This window comes from Phasianus colchicus, chromosome Z (assembly GCF_987193195.1).
Source record: "Phasianus colchicus chromosome Z, bPhaCol1.hap1.1, whole genome shotgun sequence".
Lineage (NCBI taxonomy): Eukaryota > Metazoa > Chordata > Aves > Galliformes > Phasianidae > Phasianus > Phasianus colchicus.
Genome location: NC_143476.1, coordinates 44,398,706 through 44,422,872, shown reverse-complemented (window position 1 = coordinate 44,422,872; position 24,167 = coordinate 44,398,706). Strand labels below are relative to the sequence as shown.

The window sequence follows — 24,167 nt, the reverse complement described above, 5'->3', positions numbered from 1 at the left end:
TAAGGAAGCAAACATTTTATTAAGATAGAGTAGGTAAAGGAGAGTTGTTGTCCAGTGTGAGAGTTTGCAGATGCGTCGTAGCTCTCGGTGGTTGTTTGGTGGTCTTTTTGATGAAGGCTGATGTCTTCCTCGCTGTGTGCTCTTTGATGTGGGTCCGGTCGGAGGACACTTGGCTGGCTTTGGCTGGTTGTCTTACTGGCTACGACTTCTTCCTCCAATCTGTTGCTTCCTTGTTAATGTGTGGTGTTCTGCCCTAGCCAGCTGTCTTGCACTCCATTGCAGACATCGGGTAGTTGTTACTTGGTAGATGTTACTTGGAGAAACAGGAGGCCCGCTGTGTGAACTAACTGTCCAAGTCTGTAGTAAAGCATCTGTTATCGGCAGCCAAAAGCTGGATTGGCAAGGTCAGATCTGTAGCTGCCGATCCAGCACCCCATGAAGGCACACAGCTTTTAACTTCACTTGTTTTCCTTAATTCAAGGGTTGTCCAATGTTGTCCAGTCTGCTGCCAGGTAGGAGTGCATCTTCCTGTTCGTGTTAGCCTTCATGAGTGCTGCCAGGCGGGAGAACCTCCGTCCAGCAGATGTGCTCTCCTGGCTGTAGAGGTCCTCGAGCAAGGAGAGGCACCTGCTCTGCTGAAGCAGCCTGGCTTGCTTCTTTCTCCTGCCACACAAGAGAAACCGTTGGGCCCAGAGGCATGGCTGTGGAGCACTGAGTCAGACAGGGCAAGGGAAAGCAGGGTGGCAGGGCTGGACGGCTACACTGCTGGAGGAAGGGAGCTGATGCCAGGAGGGCAGCCGGGATAAAGGGGGCAAAGGAAGAAGTGCTGCTGGCACTGTGGCTCTAGAGGTACATCCCTCAGCACAAGCTGCTTTTTACCCAAAGGTGTGCATTCTTCTCCCATGCTGCGCACAGGAGACAGCGTGAGGCTGCACCATCCGTGGCTTTACCCACACATCACGCCTGAACACCTCAGTCCTGTTAAGGCTTGGCAATGGGCTGAAACCTGGGCAGGCCTGGGCCTGGATGCGTGGGATCAGGTACAAAATGGCTCTTCCTCTCCCGTGTTGTCCCTTCTGCTGCTTACCGAGCCTCCTGTGGAAGGGAGGACACTCTGCCTGTGGCCTGAGGAGCCCGCTGCAACCTTTCCCACAGAGACTTGACAAAGGCCCCGGCACGGGTCTGTGGGAACTGCTTTTCCAGCAGGCTTAGTGCCTGCTTGCTCATTTTCCTGGCCAGCTTCACACATCCCATGTTGCTGCAGACCTGCACAGGAAGAGGGAGGCATGCAGATGTAGAGGACTTGCCCAAGTCCTGCAGACTCTGCAGAAATGGACAGGGGACAGGCTGTGGCAGGAATATTCCCTGCCAGCAGGGAAAGCATCTGGCTGCATGCCTCCGGACACCCTTCTGCTTTTTCCTGCTTCTTTACCTCTCCTTTGAGGCTGAAGAAGGTGGCCTCCTCAAAGCGGTCGATGGCATACCCTTTTTTCTCTAGGGAGCTCCTCAGGACCTCTGCTTCGTTCAGCTTCATGATGGCCTTCAAACAAGCAACACAAACAGCAGGTGAGCATTGGTGCAGAGCCCCTGGCCAGCCCCATCCTTCCCTGTTGCCTCCTGCAGCATCTGCTGTAGCAGGGCCCGTGTTCCTCTCGGTCATGCCTGCCCTAACACAATCCTGTGGGCTCAGAGCAAGGGAGAGGGAGCCCTCAGCCCTCCTCCATGCTAATGCAGCTCGTGCTGGCAAGCAGGGTAACTCACCATGGAGCTGTTGGAGACGTGCAGGTAGGCAGCTGCAGATTCCAGCAGGTAGTAGAAGGCTTGGGAATCACTGCTCACTGCCGCGTAGTGGCGAGCCAGGGGCACAAGCACCGCTTCGGCGATGGCTTCACACTGGCAGGACCACTGGCCACTGTCCTTGGCCTGCAGTGTTGTCTGCTTGCCCTCTGCCAGAATCCCCTCTGCAGGGAGGGTCCTAGTCCTCCGCAGGTGTTCTCCAGCAACTACCAAGGCCTCCCAGCTGCTCCAGTTGTCCTCCTCAGCAGAGCCCTGGCAGCTCCTCTGCTCCTGGGGGCTGGAGATGCCGAAGCGGTGGAAGGCCACAAAGTCCCCTCCGTGGCACCTCTGGCATTTGTGTGCGTGCCTCTCCAGGAAGGCGGCACACTCACGGTGAATGTTTATCTTCTGCCTCGTGGGCCACAGCTCATACGTTGCCTCCCACAGCAGTGGGTTGCAGAAGGCCAGGATTTCAGACTGCCGCTGCATGGTCTCCCTGCTCACAGAGGACCTCTTCACCCCTGCAAGGCAAGGAGTGCTGGCCTCAGACAAAGCTGGGGCCAGACCTCAAGGCTGCCCCAGCGGGGACAAAGGCAACACTTTGGCATGTGCTGCTGCTGCCTGAGCCCGGCCTGTGCTCTGCCCGCAAGCACAGTGGCAGAGGCTCTTGCAACAGCCAGTGAGAACTTCCCTCTGCATGAAGCTAGGTGAGCAAGGCCCTGTGGAGTCACAGTGCTCCTGGGCCCATGCTGCAGCCATCACTTACCACTTCCTGACTGCCCAGAGGTGGGCAGCCTCTTGGTAGCACCTTGCTTGTCTTCTGGCTTCTCAATGTTCTCCAGTCGCTTCAGGATGTTGTCCTCCACCAGCATGTCCAGCAGTGAATTAATCTCATGCATTTTGCTACTGGGAACAATGTGAGCCAGCTGCTGGGTGGTAAACACCGGCCCTATGATGGCTGCAAACTTCAGAATCATCTGCTTCTTCAGACTGATCCGATCCAGCTCAGCCAGCATAATGTCTGTCAAGAAGAAGCAACACGTCTCTGTCTTGCCTGTCCCTGAGCTGAGGTTGGAGAAGCCGGACAGTTTCTCCAGAGGAAATGGGAAAGGCTTTGGCCTCCTTTCTGCTGGATGGAACCTGCTGGGCAACCAGAGCCCAGGGTCAGTATCGTCAAGATGGCTCTGCTCCTCTCACAGTCACAGGCCATGGGAGTCAGGGAAAGCAGAGACACTCAGACAATCAGTTTCCAATCAATGATGCAGAGGGCACGACCCAGCAGGTATGTGTGTCCCACCGTGCGACCTACTCGATCTGCACTGGGTTTATGCCCAGCAGTGCACACAGGAGCACAGAACATTCCTGCCAGCCCAGAGCTGGACTCGGAGTTCCCCCACCCATGGTGTGCAGCTCACTGTTCGGCTCAAAGCTGGTCTATTGCCCACAGGGGAAAACCACAGCCCGTAAGAGCGCAGGACTCTTCTTGCTTGGGCTGGAGTCACCTTCCTGGCAGAGCCCCGAGGCTGAGAGGGCAGCCCTGCAGCACGCAGGTGCCCAACCTCTCCCTTACCTGCACCCCAGGAAAGGAAGCTGGGGCACAGCCACAAACCGGACAGGAGCCGCTCCGCTCCTCACCTTTCAAGGCCACTGGCAGTGTGGGGTTCTCCAGGCTCACGTCTGGTCTGAGGGTACAGATCCTTTCGCTGTCATTCCCGGTACCCGAGCTCGAGGCAGCTGTGACAGCGGGTGATGCCTTGGCTGCAGAAGATGGGAAGAGCAGGGGAAACATGAATAAGGTGCCACAAGTCGTACCGGTCATGGTCAGGCGCATTGCCTGGCCTGCACTGAACAGGGCCAGCAAGCAGGGCATGCCAGTTGATTCCCACTGCAAGCTTGCATTTGCACTGCCCCCCCAGCTCTCTTCTGTCTTCACACCAGCTTCAGACCAAATGCCCTTCAGTCAAAACTTCTGGGCTTCTCAGATGGAGAATGAATGTTGCGCGACAGAATGCGGTGGTGATGCTGCCTTCAACAGCACTACCTCCAGAGTCAGGGAAGTTGCCACTGATGCTCCAGAAGGCAAAGCCCGTGCAGGCTGCCCCTAAGCAATGATGCTCTGCTTGGCATTGCTCTTGCAGTGGCATTCCCACCGTGCTCTTCAGTTCCCAAGGCCCTTGTGAGGACTTGAGGTTTTGAAGCAGTTTCCCACTCCCCCAGATGGGCTTTGCTCTCACAGGAGCTGAGCTGATGGTTGTCACGGGAGCAGCAAGGTGTGCAGCAGCCCACACCTCTGCCATGGCAAGTTCTGCCCTGCTGCAGGGTCAGCCTCTGCCCAGAGTTACTGGGGAGACACAGGGCACGGCTGTGCAGGAGAGGATGCGCCACAGCGAACAGCGGATTGGCAACAAAGGGTGCTTACCAATCAAGTTCTGCCAGTTGTCCTGCCCTTCATCTGGCCTCCTGGTGTGCAACAAGAGCATGTTGTTGCATTGCAGGTAGCGCAGCAGTTCCTCACAGTAAGATGGGATGCCAGAGCTTCTCTGGATCAGGAACCTGGGCAGGAGCACAAGCAACACCAAGGAAGTAAGGTGCAGCACAGTTTGGATGGGTGGTGAGTCACTCAGACCTCGCAGGCTGACCAGCCTCTTCAACATGGAGAAACCTGGCTTCTGGAAGGGGCTTGTGTGTCTGGCCCCTCCCAGACGTACAGCGTTCCTGGGAGTCCATCAGGAAAGGCTGATGGACAATGCCCAAAGCACAGAACAGCAAACCACGGCAACAGCGAAGGGCTGACACCATCCAGACTCTGCTGCTCGTGGCAGTTGCCCATTCTTAGCTCACACCTGCTATGGCCAGGCTTAAGGAAAGACCCATCAACTCCTTTTTAACAGGGTGATTCCCAGCTGTGGTCAGCATAAGTGCAACCCCTACGGAAGAGCTCCCCAGACTTGGGCTTACCTTGCTAGCTCCCTGGGGATGCTGCTCACTCCAAGGTCCTGGCAGGCTTTCTGCACCACAGCTGAAGCTTTCAGCCCTTCCAGACGAACGCAAGTGGTTCTCTCGGATGTTGTTCTGTCAGCGGCAGCTTTGAAAATGCTCTCTGTTCTGTCCTTGACTGGAGCTAAGCTCATGACCATGAAGACCATGACACTTTGGAGCATTGGCCACATGATAGACCAGGACACAGGGTCGAGGAAGTGGGCGTTGTCGATGAAAAATATGCCAAATTTCCCTCCAAGCACCTAAAAAACAGGTGGTTCTGAGTGGAATCCAGTGGATTCTTGAGCATCTTCCAGGGAGGACACATAGCCTTTCTCGCTCTCACGACAAGGGGATATTCAGAAGCTTCTCCTCAGCCACCTCCCTCTCCAGGAGTTTACCAACTTTGTTGTGCGAGACTGTAAAGTCTCCTCTAACATCAGTTTCGCGGCAGAAGGAGAGAACTTTGCCAGGCAGAGTTTCTGGAGGGCTGTGACCCAGGCGAATCGTCCCCTCAGGCAGCTCCAGCATGGAGCCTGCACCCGGCACGATTGTTTGCCTCCTGTGAGGCCGGAGGAAGGAGACCTGCTCACCTTCTGTAGCATTTGCGTACAAGTCAGGTGGAACGCACTGGCCCGTTCAGTGGAACACATCTTGGAAACTTTGTCCGTGATGGGAAACTGTCCAGGAAAGACAGAGAGGAACATTGCTGCAGGTCTGGGCACACCTATCTCCCAGAGCAAGACTGCAGAGCAAAATGCCTCTGCTTTTGCATGTGGCCAGCACCAGCCCCCCTTCAATGGCATTTCCAGGGTGCTGAACAAAACACAGGGGGGGGGAGAGGGGGGCACGTGCATGGCACAGGAGCACCCCATGCACAGGGGCACAGGAATCAGACAGCACTGAGCTGAGCCACTCCCAGCAGAGCATCCAAGCAAGACGGCCTCTCACTCTCACCTTAACTGAGAAAACACTGTTTAGCAGGCAATAGCTGCTCTCTTCTATTGTGTCTCGGAATATAGTCTGCAGAGCGCGCTGCCTCTCACTGGAAGTTTTAGCGTCCTGGAGACCCAGCGCCCTGGCCACGAGCAGACAGATGCCAGAGAAGGGCTGCTTCACGTTGTCCTCTGTCAGTTCCACAGTGATGACCCTGCGGTGCAAAAGCAGAAGACACTGAGATCCAGAATTGCCTCCTGGTAGCGCAAGCTTGCCCAGACAGCAGTGCTCAGTGGTTGAGCCGCCTTGTTCTTTCCGCAGAGGAAAGTGGGACTCTTCAGCCACACATCTCCAAGTGCTTCCTGGAGAGGACCAAGCTTTCCCCTCATCGTACAAGAAAGAGTCCCGAGGGGCGGCTGCAGGCCAATCACTGGGGGGGCTGACCACGGCCCCTGCACTTCCACAGCCCCAGCCCAGGTCACACACTGCATGCCCTGCAGAGGCCCTCATTGGGTAAAGAAGGAAGGCCTCAGCAGGCGGCAGGTCTACGTCTGCTGCCCGGCCTGCAGCAGGGCTCTTCTGCCCCAGTGCTCCTTCTGGAAAACAGAGGGCAAGCAGTGCTTCTGAGACGGGCCACCTTGCTTCCTCTCAGCTCCACAGCTGAGCTCTTTCCGTCTCTTTGTGCTTGGCCCAGGGACAAAGGAGAAAAGCACTGGCTCTCAAAGCCAGCTTGGACTCTCCGAGAAAGCGGGTGCTGCTTGGGAAGGTTTGCAGTAGGCTTTTTTGGGAGGCTGCAGCGCAAGGGCTGGCACCCGAACTGCAGTGTTCCACAAACACCAGGGGATGGGCAGGGGAGGGGTGCCAAAGCGACAGCTCCAAAGTGCTTACCTGTGCTTAGCAGCCCGGTCTAAAACGGCCAGCTTGGCAAGTAAGTGGCTCTTTCCAGAGCCTGGAATGCCCACGAATGCCACGGTGTGTGGTTCTTCCAAAACATCATAGGCCTCCAAGCAGCAGTCAAAGATTTCGATCTCCGCCTCCCGACCTGTGCAGACCCACAAGAGAATCAGCTGCTGCAGCGTGCTGAAAAGCGGGGAGCCCCTCCAGTTCTCTCCCCTACCCCGCAGCAGACAGGGAGGGAGCGAGGAAGCGGCTGCGTGGGGCTCAGCTGCGTGTCAGGGCAGCACACAGCACAGCCCCTGGCACTGGGCAAAGGGAAGCAATTGGGCTTCAGATGAGTTCTTCACCTACCCAGCAAGGGACCGTAGCGTGACCTCTCCTTGGCAAGGCCCATGTCATATTGGCTAGAAGGGGGAGAAAACAAAAGTCACTTACTTAGTCAGAAACCGCTGCACGCAGAGCCTGCTGTGGAAGGGTGGAGACCCCCCTCTCGAGCAGCATGTTACCCAGAGCATGTTCCCCTGGCCAACGCTCCAGGTGACACACTAGGACAAGTCTCAAGCATAAAGAAACCCAGCAGCCACGGCAGGACAGCCGAAGCTAACAAAAGTCCCTTGCCGGAGGCAACAACCAAAGAAATCCAAGATGAGGAAAGAAGCCAGGCTACGATGCTGGCTGGCTGGCTGACTGCTTTGCTAGCCTGGACAAGCAAAACAAGCCTCTTGGAAAGGAGGACCTGTGTCTCTTAGTGGCTTGGGATGCCCAAGCTGCTGGCACCTTTGGCTCAAGTCTTGTAGTGGTTTCCAAGAGACAGTAGCATTCGTGTTCAAAAGGCCCTCCAATGAGGAGGTCAAAGCTGGGCCCAGAGGAACAGCAGAGGACTGAGCAGGAAGGCAGGAGGAGGCAGAGCATGCCAGCAGCCCACCTTTCCCCAGTGGAACACAACTGACCCAAAGCTTCCTGCTGGGAAGCAGATGGGGAAAAAAACCCACCCCATGCAGCAGAATGACCGCTGGCTTAGTCTTACACGTGGTGGAACAAAGCACAACAGTGCAAGCTCAGAGGAAAGCTGCTCGGACAAAGCCCACAAGGCTAGCCTGTGCCTCCAAAGACAGGCTAGCCTTCCCCATCCCAGTGCCATCACTTCCACTCTCTTAGCAGCAAGAGGCACAAGGGCAGAGAGGCAGAAAGCAGACCCACACTAGGGCCTCCGATCTTCTCAGCCACAGGCAAGGGAGGTCTGTGGGAGACCAGCCTGGTCTCGCTGCAGAACTCCTCTCTGTTGGCCAAGGTTGCACCCTTGAGGCCCCTCTCCCCTCGCTTGCACGGCTCAGAGAACACTTACTGCTCAGTGATCCCCAGGTATTGATAGATGGTGACGGGATCGGTAACACCTTTCATGTCTCTCTTTGGCAACTCTTTGAAGCAGTAGCTGGGCAGGCGAGAGGCTGCATACGTCTCTGCGTCACAGGACACCATCCCTGGGTAGGCCATCATCATGCGGGCGGCTAAATTCACCTTAAAGCCAAGGACTGCCACAGAGAAAGCATACGTCAGCGCAGTTGGGAAACCTTCAAGGCCAAGGGCAACCTCCCCTCCCAGGCACAAGCCAACCCAACTGCCGGGTAAGCGAACCCAAAGGGAACCGCACGTCTCTGAGCCCATCCTCCTGCCTCAAGGCCCCAACGGGCTGCAGAGTGTCCTTGCCTCAGCCCATCCGCCTTGTCCAGACCAACGTGCTGAAGCAGACCCATGCCAGCCTCACATTCCTAAGACAAAGGAGCCTTACCTGTGTGTTCAAACCTCTCGGGATGGCCAGTGAGGCCGCAGAACGCCGTCCCGCTGCTGACCCCGACAGAAGCTCGCCTGGCACACAGAAAGAGTGACGTGCATTCAGCAGCAGCCCTGCTGCAGTCCCACTCGCCCTGTTCCATCCCTTCCCACCTCTCCCCTCCCCGGCACCGGGATCACACAATCCAGCATGGGTCGTGAGGACTTAGAGAGCTTGGGGTGCAAAACGCCCCGGTGGCAAGGGATGTAGGTAGGGCACATGCAAAACCATTTGGACCCTTCCCCCGAGGCCTGATGGCTGCAACCTGCGTCAGGTCACAGACTCTTCTCCTTAGCAAGGAGGCAAGCAAGTGCTGCCTGCACACCACCCACAGTGGCAGTGACTGGAGGTCACTGGAGGGACTGGGCTCAGGCCTTGTTCCTGGCCCCATTGCCCAGAAGAGCCTGCCTCTGGCACTGAGGAGCTCTGTGCCCTGGTGAGGGCTCGCTCCAGCACAGTGACTGGCAGGCAGCACCTGGGGGCTGTGCCTGGCTGCCGTGGGCTAACCTGCCACCTCTGAGATGCTGCCTCCTTCCAGCCAGGGGCAAAGCAGGACAAGCCAGGGGGCATGTCTATTGCTCATCAGTCCCCTCGTGCCATCCCAGGCAGCACACACACCCCATCACATGCACTCACTGGAGTTTTCTCAGCTCCGTGGAGGCCTTGTGGAGGATCTGCATAGCACATTCCAAGGCGTGGGTGCTCTCACAGGCCAACTTTTCTCCAGGAAATCCAAACACGCAGAGGAAGGTGCAGCCCTGCAAAGAAGAGGTGCAGTACGCCTTGCTTTACAATACTGGTGGCCAGCAGCTGATGCATTCTGCCACAGGCACCAGGGAGACCAGTGGAGCTTCAGGTCAGCCCACAGCCACAGATCCCAGCAGCAGGCAGAGCTGCTTCTCATTCCCCTGCTGCCAAACAGACAGAGGCATCCCGGGGATAGGATGGCTATCATGCACTCACTTTGTCAAACAGAAGAGTTTTGTTGATTTCACCCTTGTGAGGGTTGATGATTTCTGAAATCATACTGCTGCTATCACTGAGGCTGCTGCTGAGCTCCACTGTGCTGATCTTGTCAGCAAACTGCAGCTGGACAAAAAGGCTGGTGACCGGCCGTAGCTCAGAGCACAGCTCCAGTGGCACGTCCTGATAAAGCTGCAAGAGAAGAGCACAACAGCTTTGCCAGCCTGCTCTCCCGGGGGCTTCTCTGGGCCCACAACAGACACCAAGGGACAGCAGGCGTGCTGGCAACGCCAGGTACTACTGGAGGATGGCAAAGTCCTCCCAGGTACCGAGTCCTGGCACAAAGCTACTCTGGCAACACTCTGTCCTGTGACACGTGCGGGCACAAGGGGAGGCTCTTTGCCATCCTTAGGCACCTGAGCGGGATCTTGTCCCCCTTGCTCCCTCCCCCATGCCTGTGCAACCTCCAAAACAACAGCCATGCAGAAGACAGGCAAGGCCGCCTCCCACCACCCCTGTCTCTCAGAGGAGCAGCACAAACGGACAGCTTCCGGGCACGTCTGGCCCCAGCAGCCCTGGCATCTCTTTTCCTCAGGCTCCCGCCTCAGACTGCACTTTCTTTTGGCTGCCTGTTCTCCCGAGAGCTCCACACCATCTCCTGCCCTCCCTACACGCAGCCGCCAGCAGTAGTGGCCGTACCTTCTGGAGAACAGCTGTTGATATGTGCTTCTCCAGCCTCGCTTCCACTTCAGGATTACCAGAGCTCATAAGAACCGGTCTTCGGAGGCCTAGGGAAAGGAAACGCAGGCCGTCACTGGCACGGTAGGATGCAGGGGCTTGGGAAGCTGCACACAGCAAAGGAAAGGTTCTCCTGCACTTGCTCCCGCTCCTGTCTGAAGCAGGCAGGAGCCACCTTTCCAGCCAGTCACAGGACAAGCAACTCACCCATCCCTTCCAAATGCCAGTCCCCTCTGTATAAGTTCAGCTGGTCTACAGCATATTGGTAGTCTTCGTGAGCTAAGTGACTCATTCCCACAACCTGAAGACACACAGGAGGAAAGGAATGCCACTGGCCTCCCTGGAAGCCCCAGGGCACTCGGCCTGCCCCTCCACTCTCTCTTCCCAGAGAAGGGCAAGCCCACCTCCCTGGACTTTCAGCTGAGGTGCAAGGCCAACAGCTTCAGCTCTCTGCCTACGCTTATGGTTAGGGCAGTAGTCACGTTCAGCCTCTCAGCCGCCTCCCCACCCAGGTGCGGGTCTTCCAAAGGGCTCGAGGCCACACCATTCACCCACCTTCATGGCCCGACTGCCAGCAATAGACTTGACCCTGATTCTTTGCTGCTCACACAGCTCCCAGCAGGTCTGTGACAGCACAATTTCATAGGCAGCCGAAAGGTTTTGGGCCTCGATAACTTCATCCAGGGCCTGGCTGCAGATGAAGAAGTAGTGACGATCCCCGCCTCTGACGGATATGAAGGAGAGAATCCCGGCGGAGATCCCTGGGGGGAGAGAGAGACCAGCAGCGTTAACACAGGGAACCTTTGGAACTCGGTGGCCTCCAGCTGCACAGAAGCTCAGCGGACGCCCAGCCTGGAGACAGGCACCAGGGAGGGGAAGGGCCTCGTGCATCCTTCTCAGGGCCATACCGACACAGGTCCCAGAAACGGGCGTCTAAAGAGGGGCAAACAAAGTCAACACTGACAGTGCGTTGGCACTGCCGGGCGTCTGAGCCAGCAGCCTACAGGCTAGCCCAGCAGAGCAGCAGCTTTGAGCAGCGTCTGCTCTGTTTACGTGAAGGCAGGTTGCCTTATCCAAGGGGCAGGCGAGACAGGGGCACGTCTAGGGACCGGGTGTGGGATCTACCTCCCAGTGGGGTCAGACGCTGGGGCCCCCACAGACGGAGCGGGCTGTGCTCTGGGACCCTCACTGGGAACGACGGGCCTGTGCTACAGCTGACGCGAGGCAGGCAGGGAAGGAGCCCTGACATCCCCTGCCCTCGCTACCTCCTGCTTGCCCTGCAAATGCTGGCAGGGGAGGCTATCCCTCGGCTCTGGAGAGTACCGGGGCTGACCCATCTGTGCCCGTACCTATCTTCAGGTGGAGCTTGAGACCCATGTGTGTGTCATGAGTGCCGTACTTCTCCTGGATCTTCCTGGAGCACTGCAGTGCCAGGTTGATGGCCGTAGGCAGGTGAGGCTGTGCTGCTCTCCACAGCACCAGCACAGCATCCCCTGGGGAAAGGCAAGGGAAGGTGAAGGCTCTCCCGAGGGCTGACTCTCCCCGAGTTGCGCCCAGCCGCAGGGACAGCAGCAAACAGCTGGCCAGTGTGCCGAGGAAGATGGGACCGTGGGAGGGCATCATCCTGAAGGACCTCCGGGGCAGCCTGGCCTCAGGGACCCCTCCCATCTGCCGGGCCAGCTACAGCGACCTCCCGGGCAGCAGAGCAAGAGGGTGGGTGGTGGGGGGCAGCAATGAGGCCGCCACCCCCCACCGCCCCGCCAGTGCCCCTCAGCACTCAAAGACAGGGCTCCCTCCCCCCCACCGCTTCTCCCATGCCTCAGCGCTCCTGTAGAAGCCCTGCTCAAAGCTGGAGACAAAGCAGTTCCCCTTTGCTCTCCACAAAAAGCAGGGTGGAATCCAGGAGGCTCCCACGGGAGATGCTGCGCATCAGCAGGACGCTGACTCTGCCTCCTCCTAAGGACACACCTGCAAACTTCAGGATGTCTCCTCCAAAAGCCAGCACCTCTGCAGACAGATAGAGGGAAAAGCAGAGTTAATGGGACGCCTTCTTCCAGGAGCCTTGGGGATGCCCGACAGCCCAGCAGCACGGCTCTTACCCTCCAGAATGTCACCCATGTAGGCGTTGAGGACATGCGCCAGCTCCTCAGCTCCTCTCTCTGGTCCACTCTGCTGGATACACTTCTCTGCCAAGGCAGTGAAACCTGCCGGAAGGACACCCACAGATCAGGACGCGTCTGCATGCACCTGCAGCTCCCCCCTTCCCCAGCCCCGGCTCAGCGCTCGTCACAGCCATGGCTGACGGCCCGGGAGAAGCCGCCCGCTCTTTGGGCAGCACGGCAGGAGGCCTGCGCAGTGACGACAAGATGGCCAGCCTGTCTTGGGGCAGGGCTCCCGAGGGCCTGGAGCGTCCCAAGGGCTCGTGTCTGCGGGGGCTCCGCCGTGCCCAGCCCACCTGAGACATCCGCCAGGAGCAGCACTCCCTCAAGCATCTTGGGGTAACCAATGTCCTCCACGAACTCCTTACGGAGAAGGAGATTGGGAAGGAACACCGCCTTCTTCCCCAGATCTGAGTAGTAGCACTTCCTCTCCCAAGCAGAAGCCATTGTCAGCGCCCTGTGGTACCCGGGGTACCTCAGAACAAGACGACCCTGTCCCGCTGCAAGGGAGGAGGACGCGACGCCCACCGCTCAGGCGGCAAAGTGAGCCCAGGGCCGCGGACGGTCGGCTGGCCCTCTGCTGCGGTGACACCACAATCGCCGGGCAGTGATGTCATCGCCAACCTCACAAAGAGCTGCCCTCCGGCAGCGCAGTGGGCTGCCAGCACTGTGCTCCGTAGCCCGCGGAGCAGTCTCCGCCGTGACCCAGGCTTCCCCCTTGACGCCGAGCCACGGCCTCCGAGGCCTCCCTTACTCGAATCGCTTGAGGATTCAAGAATTTCTCTGGTTGTGTAGTGATGCGGACACTGCACAATTACAGGCAGGAAAAGGAAAACTCTGGAGCTCGAGGCGATAGCTGATTGCCATTATCCTTGCACGCTTTCCTATGTAGTTCTTTTAACCTTATGCATCGGATGAAGTAGGCATTCTGCAGCTGTACTCCTCATCCGAGGCTGAACAACATCATTTTTGTAGTCGCTGCTCAACTCGAAAGATAAGGAGAGCTCCCCTTACAGAATGACTGCTGCTGGACCTCCAGCATCAACCCTGTGCCTAAGGAAACTTCCAGAATAAAGGTTTTAAAAAAGGTTTTGATTTCATACTTCATGTGCTCGCGTTTTCAGAAATCTATTGCTTACAGGTTGATTTTAACCTAGTGGGGAGAAAGTCACTTAATTTTCTAAATAATCATTTTCTAAAACATTTTCCACGTTTGCTTTTCTTAGACGTTGCCTACACCTGTTTGTGCTTCCAACCACAACTCAGGCAGCCTTAGTTGTTTACTACGAGGTAACTTCCATTCCCAAGACGCAGTATGCATTTTCTCCTCAGTTCTGCCTGCTGTTTTTCCCTTGCTTTCTCACTACCTCTGGTGCCTTCACAAAGGACCTGTGGTTTCATTCTGTTGGGCATGAAGAAAGGTGTTAAAAAAAAAAACCCTTCTTACTGCTTAACTCTTCAGGGCGGTCAGAGTACTGGAGAGGATTCTCCTAGACATCAGTTTGAATAAACAGATGTACAAAAGTGCCCTCCTGTGTTTCCTTTCCGTCTGCTACGAGAGTCTTTAAAAACGCTTAAGAAATTTCTCATGGCACACAGAGTGTTAACACTGTATTCTTAAGTCTAAGCACGCACACAAATATCAACAGTTGGAATCAGAAAGAACACAGAGATGTTCTGAAAATATGTTCAGGAAGCAGGCTTGTATGCCGCTATCACATTTTGCACTGCAAAACAAGGTGTTCAAGTAGTTGTAGGGTTTGTTGGTCACTTGTCCTTCATTGTACCACTCAGCACTCCTACTTTTGTATCTCACTTGGACTATAAGGCAAGAGAACATCAGCAGAAGAGAGCAACAAATCTAAACAGGTGGAGAACTCCCACTTTTCACATTTTCTGAAGCATTTGGTCCATTTTCTGAAGCAGTAACTGTGAAAACAGCTATAAAGCAAGGTTTTATGTTCAAAGAAAAACCTGAAGAAGTAGTTAGCATGAGCATTTTGCATGCAGGTATCGTCCTTGTTTTGTCAGCTGAATGGCATTACTCTCGTGTGAAAGAATTGCCCTGCTGAAGAAAGGAAGACTTGAGGGTTCAGGTCCTGAAACGCTGCTGCGTTTTTGTTTTTTGTTTTTTTGTTTTTTTCGTAGAATCACAAGGTTGGAAACGACCTATAAGATCATCTAGTCCAACCATCTTCACACTGCCACTGCTACCACAAGCTACTAAACCATATCTCGCAGCTCCTCGCCTCTTGAACACTGCCAGAGATGGCGACTCCACCACCTCCCTTGGCAGGCTATTCCAGTGCCTGACCACTCTCTGAGAGAAGAAGTTCTATCTTAAGTCTAACCTAAACCTCTCCTGGTACAACTTGCAGCCATTTCCTCGGGTCCTGTTCGTTGCCTGGGAGAAGATGCCAAACCCCTCTACACCACAACCTCCCTTCAGGAAGTTGTAGAGTGCAATGAGGTCTCCCCTGAGCCTCCTCTTCTCCAAACTAAACAATCCCAGCTCCCTCAGCCGCTCCTCATAGAACTTGTGCTCCAGACCCCTCACCAGTTTAGTTGCCCTTCTCTGGACACGCTCCAGGGCCTCAATGTCTTTCCTGTAGTGAGGGGCCCAAAACTGAACACAATATTCAAGGTGCGGCCTCACCAGTGCTGAGTACAGGGAGATGATCACCTCCCTGCTCCTGCTGGCCACACTATTTCTAATGCAGGCCAGGATGGCGCTGGCCCTTTTGGCCACCTGGGCACACTGTCGGTGCATGTTCAGCCGAGCATCAACCAACACCCCCAGGACCCTTTCCTCTTCCCAATCATCCAGCCACTCATCCCCAAGCCTATAGCGCTGCATGGGGTTGTTGCGGCCAAAATGCAGGACCCGGCACTTGGCCTTGTTGAACCTCATTCCATTCACTTCAGCCCAGCGACCCAGCTTATCTAAGTCCCTTTGAAGGGCCTCCCTACCCTCAGGCAGATCCACACCACCTCCCAGCTTGGTGTCATCTGCAAACTTACTGAGGGTACACTCAATCCCCTCGTCTAGGTCATCAATAAAGATATTAAACAAGATAGGCCCCAGTACCGACCCCTGGGGGACACCACTTGAAACAGGTCGCCAGCTGGACTTCACTCCATTAACCACCACCCGTTGAGCACGGCTCTCCAGCCAGTTTCTTACCCAAGGGAGTGTGTACCTGTCCAGGCCACGGGCAGCCAGTTTCCCCAGAAGAAGCCTGTGAGAGACCGTGTCAAAGGCTTTGGTGAAGTCTAGGTAGCCTTTCCCTCATCTACCAGTCTGGTCACCCAGTCGTAGAAGGAGATGAGGTTGGTCAAGCACGACCTGCCTTTCATGAACCCATGCTGGCTGGGCCTGATCCCCTGGACACCACGCACATGCCGTGCAATCTCTCCCCAGATGATTTGCTCCATTACTTTCCCCGGTACCGAGGTCAGGCTGACAGGCCTATAGATCCCCGGATCCTCCTTACGGCCCTTCTTGAAGATGGGAGTCACATCAGCAAGCCTCCAATCCTCTGGGACCTCTCCAGTTAACCAGGAGCGCTGACAGATGGTCGAGAGCGGCTCAGCAATCACCCCCGCCAGCTCCCTCAGCACCCTGGGGTGTAGGCCATCCGGTCCCATGGACTTGTGACAGTCCAGATGGAGGAGGAGGTCTCTGACTGTCTCCACCTGAATCGCTGGGGGTGCTTTCTGAGTAGCGTCCCAGACTTCCAGATCAGGGCGTAAAATGCCCAGAGGATAACTGGTCTGGCTATTAAAGGCAGATGTAAAGAAGGCATTGAGGACCTCAGCCTTCTCCTTGTCCTCAGTGGCCACATTCCCTGCTGCATCACGTAAAGGATGAGAATTATCCTTGGTTCTTCTTTTGCCATTGATATATTTATAAAAGGATTTTTTGTTGTCTTTTACTGCAGTGGCCAATCTGAGTTCAAGTTGGGCTTCTGCCTTCCTAACTTCCTCCCTGCATACCTTAGCTATTTCCTTGTAATCTTCCCAACTAGCCTGTCCCTTCTTCCAGAGGACACAGACTCTCTTTTTCTCCCTGAGTCTCAACAGTAGTTCCCGGCTCATCCACACCGGTCGTCTACCGCTGCGGCTCGCCTTACGGCACTCAGGGACAGCCTGGTCTTGCGCCTTTAAGATCTCCGTCTTGAGGAGTGTCCAGGCTTCCTGGACCTCTTTGCCCTTAAGAAGTGACTCCCAAGGAACCCGTGCTGCAAGCGCCCTGAACAGATCAAAGTCCACCCTCTGGAAGTTCAAGAAAGTAGTTTTGCTGGTCACTCTCTTGACGCCTCCAAGAATAGAGAATTCTACAGTTCTATGGTCGCGCTGCCCAAGACGGTCCCCAGCCTTCACTTCTCCCACCAGTCCTTCTCTGTTAGCGAAGATCAGGTCTAGCAGGGCCCCACCCCCGGTAGGCTCTCCTACCAGTTGCATAAGGAAGCTATCCTCCACGCACTCTAAAAACCTCCTGGACTGCTTCCTCTGTGCTGTATTATACTTCCAACATATGTCAGGGAAGTTGAAGTCTCCCGTGAGAACAAGTGCTGGCGATCACGTGACTTCCGCGAGCTGCTCATAGAAAGCTTCATCCAACTCTTCATCCTGGTTAGGCGGTCTATAGCAGACCCCCACCAAGATGTCGCCACTACAGGCCTTCCCCCTGATCCTTACCCATAGATGCTCAACTCTGTCCTTACGAAGCCCAAGCTCTTCAACATCAAAACAGTCTTTGATATAAAGGGCCACACCACCACCCTTCTTTCCTCATCTATCCCTTCTGAAGAGCTTGTAACCATCTATCACAGCACTCCAGTCATGGGAGTGGTCCCACCATGTTTCAGTAATAGCAACAAGGTCACAATTCGCCTGACTCACAATCACTTCCAACTCATCCTTCTTGTTGCTCATGCTGCGTGCATTGGTATAGATACCCTTCAGTCGAGTCCTCTGCCTCCCCCCCAGCTTACTCATCGTTCTCTTAGGCTCATCTCTTGCGGGTCCCCTTCCCCCTTCATAGCTAGTTGAAAGCTCTTTCTATAAGCCCCGCTAGCTCTTGCGCTAGTATTCGTTGCCCCCCTAGAGATAGGCGGGTTCCACGGACAGACAACAGGCCAGGGGCCGAGTAAACGGCCCCATCATCAAAGAATCCAAAGTTTCTGGCTCGACACCAGCCTCCGAGCCAATTATTCATTGCTCGTATTTTCCAGTCCCGCTCGGTGTCCCTTACTGCCCCCCCTGAAGGTGTAGAGCAGAAGATCACTTCAGCTCCCGCTCCTTGAACTAAACGCCCTAAACCCCTGAAATCTTTTTTCATAGTTCATAGATTTGTCTGAGCGATTTCATCACTGCCCACCTGAACTACGAGCAATGGGAAGTAGTCTGATGACCTAACCAGCTTAGGGAGTTTCCCGGTTATGTCCCTGACCTGAGCCCCAGGAAGGCAGCACACTTCCCAACGGACTGGGTCAGGTCTGCATATGGGGCCCTCCATTCCTCTGAGGAGGGAGCCACCCACCACGACCACCCTTCTTTCTTTCCTGTCGGAGGCAGTCTCAAGGCGTGGGGGTGACCGCCTCGCCCTAGGCTCTCTCCTAGGCAGACCCTCCTTCGCCTCTCCTCTCACCTCTCCTTCTACCTCCAGCAACTGGAACCTGTTGCTTAGAGGGAGCTGGGGGAGCGGGCTAGGCAGGCGGGGGCAGGCTATGATTTCTCAGAAGTGGGAGGGTCTACTGCTTTCTATTTTTTGGATCTACCAGCATGCAGAACTCGACTTGTGTGCAGAATGGGGCAGCCTGTGTAGCACTGCTCTTGTCTTTCCCAGGGTTCTTGTACCATTTATCACAGAAACGTTCTGGGCAGCCTAATTTAGGCTCCTACTTACTGTTCCCCACACGCACTGAGACAACAAGGATGCATTTCCTTGGCCTCTCTCAAGGGGTACTTTGACTTTATCTCACGACTCTGCGCTCTGCAGCTACCTATATGGGCAGTCTCAAAAAATAAGAGCCACCCTTTCTTTAGTATATTGGCGACTCCATTCTCAGTCAACACTAATGCATTACCTGCGCATTTTCAAACAGAATGGATAGAGCTGCCACTGGATATTCAACTCAAAAAATGGATCACGCCTCTTTGCCAGACTTACAAGACCTCTCTTACCAGAGGGAAATAGCCCTCGCTTCCCAATCACGCCGTATTCACGCCGTCGCTTTTCACCAGTACACACGTTTGAGAACAACCAGTTTCAAAGGACCAAGTGCAGCGGGACTACAACTGCATCCAACGTCTCCGAGGAACCCTCTCTGAGAACTCACCCAGAAGTGCAACCACTGCCATCGAACCAGACTGATGCCGTCGTTTCCTAAAAACACGATTGCGTATCCCACTGGTTTTCCGTTTTGGTTGCTCTCTTCTATTTATGTTTTAATAAGAAATATTGTTTAAGAGCAAGCTTTTCTTTAGTGATGTAATTCAACAGTTTTACGTATTTTATATGCGGCCCAAGCCAATTCCTCTTCCCTCCATGCAACTCAGGTGAGCCAAAAGGTTGGACGCTCGTGCTCCATGACAGCTTGGAGGGGCATGCTGAAGTTAGGCCCGAATTTAGATCCGGGGCAGGAAGGAGCTGCCTCCTTACCATCTTGCTGCCGTACTGACGGGTGCGCTCTTCACGTGCTGACAGTCTTTCATGGGCCTAACAGTCACCCGCGGGGAGGGCACTCGCCCTTCCCCTCTTGTTCACACCCACGCTTTATCACAGCATTAGAGAACCACAGAACGGCTTGGGCTGGAGGGGACCTTAAAGGCCGCCGAGCCCGTAAGGCTGCCCCTCTGCTCTGCTCTCGTGGGGCCCCATCCAGAGTACCGCATCCAGCTCCGGGGCCTCAGCACAGGAGGGACATGCAGCTGTCTGAGCAGGCCCAGAGGAGGGCCACGAAGGCGATCAGAGGGCTGCAGCTCCTCCTCTACGAGGACAGGCTGCACTGAGCAAAGACGAGCTGCCTTCAGCCTCGTCTACGAAGGCTGTGCTGAAAGCGCTGCCTCCTGATTATTTCCTGGAGACTGCAAGAGCCACACAGAGCACAGCAACGCTGGCTGACAGAGCAAACACCGTCTTTCAACAGTTAACACCATCAGCCAGGCACTGTCACCAGCACTGACCAAGAGCCTGCACGCTGTGCTTGTAAACATCTGCCCCGGCGGAGGTCCCCGACCGTCACTGACACACTGCTAAACACACCATCCGCCCCTCGCCGCGCTGCGTCCGCCGCCTGCCGCGCACAGACGCTCACTGACACCGACGGCCGGCAACGAGCGCCGCTTCCTCCCCGTCGCGGGCTCCGATTGGCTGAGCCGCAGCGCGCGGGAGCGGCCGCCGGGAGCCGGCCGTTGGAGCCGCGGCTCTCCTCACGGATCGCCGCTCCCGGAGCCCGGAGCCCGGAGCCCGGAGCCCGGAGCCCGGGGCCCGGGCCGCCCCTCAGGAGACCGCGGCGGCAGCCGGTGCTGTCCGGGCAGCACCCAGAGGGAAGCCGCGGCACAACGGGAGCGAGTGCTGAGGGCAGCTCCGCCGGAGGTGTGCGGGAGAACGGGACCGGGACAGGGAGAGGAGCCCTGCGCGGCCCCAAGCGTTGGAAATACCGCGTAGTTTATCAGGACGGTACCTCTGATCAAGCGGATTTTATTCGCAGCTGCAATGGCGGGCCTCCTGCAAGCAGCAGAGCACCCAGAAAACAGCGTTACATCTTCTGTGCCCCGTTGCCCGACGCCTGTCTCCTCCCCCGGTTCCTCACTGGCTGCGTACTGCAGGTTCCCAATCTTCCCGACGCTTCACTAAACGTGCAAACACTGCACAAACATAAATCTCCGCTGGCTAAGCGTAAATCTCTAATTAATTAGCTAACTTCCGGCCCTCACTCCACACTCGGTCATTGTTTCTGGATATCTGCTTGTCCTGCCTTGCATAGAGAGGAGCTCAGACGGAGGACAGGGAGGATCTTGTGCCTGCCTGTCGCATCCCAACCTTCTCACACTCACAGGAGTGAGACAGTCCGGCCTTGCGTAGGGGCCCTGGCTTCTTTGACGTTTGTTAAATCTGTTTTTCTTTTGCTGGGGGCTTCTTGTCCTAACAGAACAACCCTACAGTATGTTTTCATATCTCTAAGGCTATACCCACGTTGTTTGGAACCTTTCACAACTGTTGCAGTTTTGCAAGAAAGAATTAATCACATAATTCAGCAACTATGTTTCTAAAACATGTTGCCAACGCATACGGTATTTCATACAGTATTTCTACTTTTTAGACCAACTATTTCTAAGGATAAGTTACAGAATACAAACACACTGTGTTCTACTTCTTCAAACCAACTGCCCTTTTTAATATCTAATGCAGAAATTACACTCCATTCCCACAATTTCCCCCTCCCCCTGCACTATCAGTACAGTATCCCTCTGTAGTAGCAGGACTCCTGCTACTACAATCAAAGAAGTAAATATGGGCACAATCATTCCCTTCCATTTGCCGAACCAGGACTCCAACCGTGCAGTGACAGAAGTATCTATTCCTGAATTTTCTGCCAATTCATGAGCAAGAGTGGTAAGCCCTTGCAATGCTTTAGTTATTGTACCATCCGGGGCTGTGTTACTGGAGATGAAGGTGCAACAGCAGGTGCCCAGCATTACACACACACCCTTTTTCAGCTAGTGTCATATCTAGGGCAATCCTGTTGTCCCAGGCCATCCTACTTGTAGCATCCGATTGTTCCGCAATTCCCTTTATTGCCTCCTTTGTGTCGTTTATCAATCTCTGTTGGTTGTAATAGATGTAGTTAATCCAATCTATGTTTTTGTTAACTGTCACCCACCAGAACAGTGACTCGAACTCTGCAGCAATTTGATTTCTCACCTTAAGTTCATCAGGGACACCTCTAGGCACTCCAGTTGAATGTATATAAGTATTTATATAGTGTCATCTAATGAGACCCTGAAGCCCTTTTATTCCTTCGGGGTGTGTGTGACACCCCCGTTTTGAATGATATAGCTAGTTGAACAAGCGCACAGGTACCTCCCCAATTAGATGGGAGAGTGGACCGTAAGATCTTCCCACCACAATACCACCAGGGATCCGCTCTAGAGATTCCCAATCTCGAACAGTTCCCTGCTGAATCTTCTGTAGCGTTCAAAGTCTCCCTGCATAGGGAGAAATTTCCTATAAGCCTGTAGCCCTTACACCCTGCCTTGAGAGGCAAGCTGTATGGTTACCTATGGCTGTGGAGAATGCAGGAGGGACTTCGGCATCCACCTCAGGCACTGGAGGGAACAATAAAGAGAGCGATTTACAGGCTTCGTTTCCCCAGGCGTTTTCTCTGGTACAGGGAAACCATGCGTCGCATCCCTTGGGGATCCTTGGTCCACCCCAGTGGAAGGGGTACCACCTGGGCTCCCGTCCTGATGCACAAGCATAGCAATTGCTATGGTTGAAACTCTGGACAGTATACTTAATGCATTCTACCTAGGTATTCACATCCCCATACGCTGTCTCAATTTCAAACGTTTGTCTGAGATCCTTTATTTCTGCAACTGTTACAACCACAGGGTTTTGACGGAGATTTTCCACTCTCTTTTCCCTACTTGCACATTCTGTGTAGGATCAGGGAGTGAATGCCATACAGCTTTCCTGAATCTGATTACTGGATCTTTTCCACCTATGTCTATTCCAAGGCCAACAGTGATGTTAACAAGACTGTCGGCCTTGTCAATCGTTATTGGCACTGGATTACATTGTAAGGCTTGGCAGGCTGGTTGGACGACTCCTTTAAACATACTGATCTGGTCTTTCAATATACGCGCACACGAGGCATCCAGTATCCCAGGTGTGTATGTCCAGCCTCGGTAGGTAGTTGTCCACCATACATTATTCCACCCGTTACAAGGGTATCTCCTATTCATAGCTAGTTCAGGACATAGGTTTTTGTTTTCATTACTCAATCATCATTGAGTACTTAGGCTCCCACAGGCTATCGAATGACAGGCATCGAATGTGACAGTCTGAGGTTTTTCTTTCCTTGTCACATTCACCCAAATCTTAACAGGGTACTCTCCCGATCCCCTCTGTAGATCATCTTTTTTCCAAGCAGTCAATTGACTAAGACATTCCTTAAATTGGATTATTATCAGGACCAAAACTACTAATTGGTCTCTCCCCATCATCACTGTCAAATCCTAAATGTCTAAATAGTTACTGTAGTGAAAAAGTCAATTCCCACACTAGCAGAGTGCTCTCCCCTCTCCAGTGGCACGTGGGCTTGGGATTTAGCTGTGGGATTGGCTGTGGATCTGGGACGGATCAAGGATTTGGGTCCCCCACCGTCACAGCACTGCTGCCAACATCTGGGCTGTGCTCCCCCAACCCCTCCACTGCTGCTCCCGGTGCCCCCTGGACCCCCTGCAGCCCCCAGACCCGGGGCTAAGGTGGGCCTGTGGCTAATGGGGTCTGTGGGAAGCTATCGAGGCATATGGGGCTGTGGTGGGTCCTAGGGGAGTTGTAGGAGGGATATAGTGAGATATGGGGCTATAGGAGACTGTGAGGGTGGTGTAGGGGTGTTTTGGGGAGCTATTGGAGGATATAGGGAGATTCTTTTATGCATGCGTGGTATTTTAGGGGTTGTTTGGTGGTCTTTCTGATGAAGGTCGTCTTTTTCACTTTGAGCAGCTCTTTCAGCAGCTTAGCTTTTTCCATGTCTGAGGAAGCCAGTTCTCCTTGACCTGTCTCTTCCTGCATTATGTACCCCTTCTTCTTAGTTTTCCCATCCCATAGAGCCGAGTTCAGCTCTACCTGTGCCTTGGCTTTCCTAATCTCATTTCTACACATGCGGACAACGTCCCTATATTCTTTCCAGGCTACACAACCCTGCTTCCACTTTCTGTACGTTTCCCTCTTTTCCCTCAGCTTAAGCTGCAGGTACTTGCTCAGCCATGTCGGTCAGCCACCTCCTCTGCTCCGTTTCTTCTGTTCGGGGATTGAGAGCTCTTGTGTTCTCAGAAAGGTGTCCTGACAGAGCGGCCAGCTCTGTTCTGTGCCCATGCCCTCAAGGATGCTTTCCCAGGAGATCCCGCCCAGCAGTTCCTTGATCAGCCAGAAGTTTGCCCTCCTGAAGCTCAGGGCCCTGATTCTACTTTTTGCCAGGCCTGCATTCCTCCAGATCACAAACTCCACCACAGCATGGTCATTACAGTTCAGGCTGCCTGCAGTCTTAACCTCTCTAATGCTCTCCTCTACTCTGGCGAGCACCAGGTCCAGTAAGGCTTCACCTCGGCTCGGTCTGTCTAGTACCTGAACAAGGAAGTCGTCCTCGACAGACTCCAGGAATCTCCTGCATTGTCTGCCACCCTCCATGCCGCTATGCCAGAAGATATCCAGGTAGTTGAAATCCCCAATCAGGACAGGAGCCCACGAGCATGACACCTCCTGCAGCTGAAGCAAGAAGGCCTCGTCAACAGGCTCCCCCTGATCAGGTGGCCTGTAGCAGACCCCAACCACTAGATGCAGATGCCCCTTACTGGATTGATCCCTGATTTTCACCCATAAGCTCTCAACCTGGTGATGGCTGTTACTCGGACACAGCTCTTCACAATCTATCCACTTCCTAACATAGAGGGCAATTCCACTGATCAAAGACAGACCCCAGGTATAAGCGTGGCTACTCTTCATCACTCTTGCTTCTCTGTAGTGCGAGCTCAAATGCTATCTCACTGGCAAAATCCCAGAGATGTATTTAAATGAATTCCAGAGGATGCTTTTCTATTCTGAAAGGCAAACCCACTCATAGCTTGGCTTTTCCTGAGTGACAAAACCTGTGTTT

At 54.6% G+C, this 24,167-nt stretch overlaps 1 protein-coding gene across 6 annotated transcripts; it reads right to left on the bottom strand.

Annotated features, from left to right (window-relative positions):
- LOC149912923 (adenylate cyclase type 10-like) lies at window positions 1–24,166 on the bottom strand. 6 transcript variants are annotated; one of them, XM_090130582.1, is made up of 23 exons: window positions 12,576–13,156; window positions 12,220–12,324; window positions 12,089–12,127; window positions 11,470–11,613; window positions 10,676–10,881; window positions 10,328–10,421; window positions 10,082–10,170; window positions 9,383–9,574; window positions 9,056–9,177; window positions 8,378–8,454; window positions 7,934–8,120; window positions 6,940–6,992; window positions 6,580–6,733; window positions 5,713–5,905; window positions 5,349–5,435; window positions 4,735–5,018; window positions 4,196–4,329; window positions 3,412–3,534; window positions 2,543–2,797; window positions 1,762–2,297; window positions 1,433–1,540; window positions 1,088–1,266; window positions 1–663 (listed from the first exon to the last, which is right to left on the bottom strand). In XM_090130582.1, exons 1-23 carry the CDS (start codon window positions 12,724–12,726, stop codon window positions 477–479), a joined length of 3,699 nt encoding a protein of 1,232 aa, XP_089986708.1. In that variant the 5' UTR covers window positions 12,727–13,156; the 3' UTR covers window positions 1–476. The 6 variants fall into 6 exon arrangements, with proteins under 6 accessions (XP_089986708.1, XP_089986711.1, XP_089986707.1 ...); XM_090130585.1 differs by lacking the exon at window positions 12,576–13,156 and adding an exon at window positions 18,624–19,669 and having other exon boundaries at window positions 1,088–1,540; XM_090130581.1 differs by having other exon boundaries at window positions 1,088–1,540.
- Between the last annotated feature and the right edge of the window lies 1 nt (window position 24,167).

Coding starts and splice junctions, on each gene's coding strand:
- LOC149912923 (XM_090130581.1), bottom strand. CDS start 12,726: ATGGCTTCTGCTTGGGAGAGGAAGTGCTACTACTCAGATCTGGGGAAG. Junction 4,330..4,734: donor ATCCCCAGGGAGCTAGCAAG/GTAAGCCCAAGT, acceptor GCTCCTGCCCAG/GTTCCTGATCCAGAGAAGCT. Junction 664..1,087: donor TCCCTTCCACAGGAGGCTCG/GTAAGCAGCAGA, acceptor CTTGTGTGGCAG/GAGAAAGAAGCAAGCCAGGC.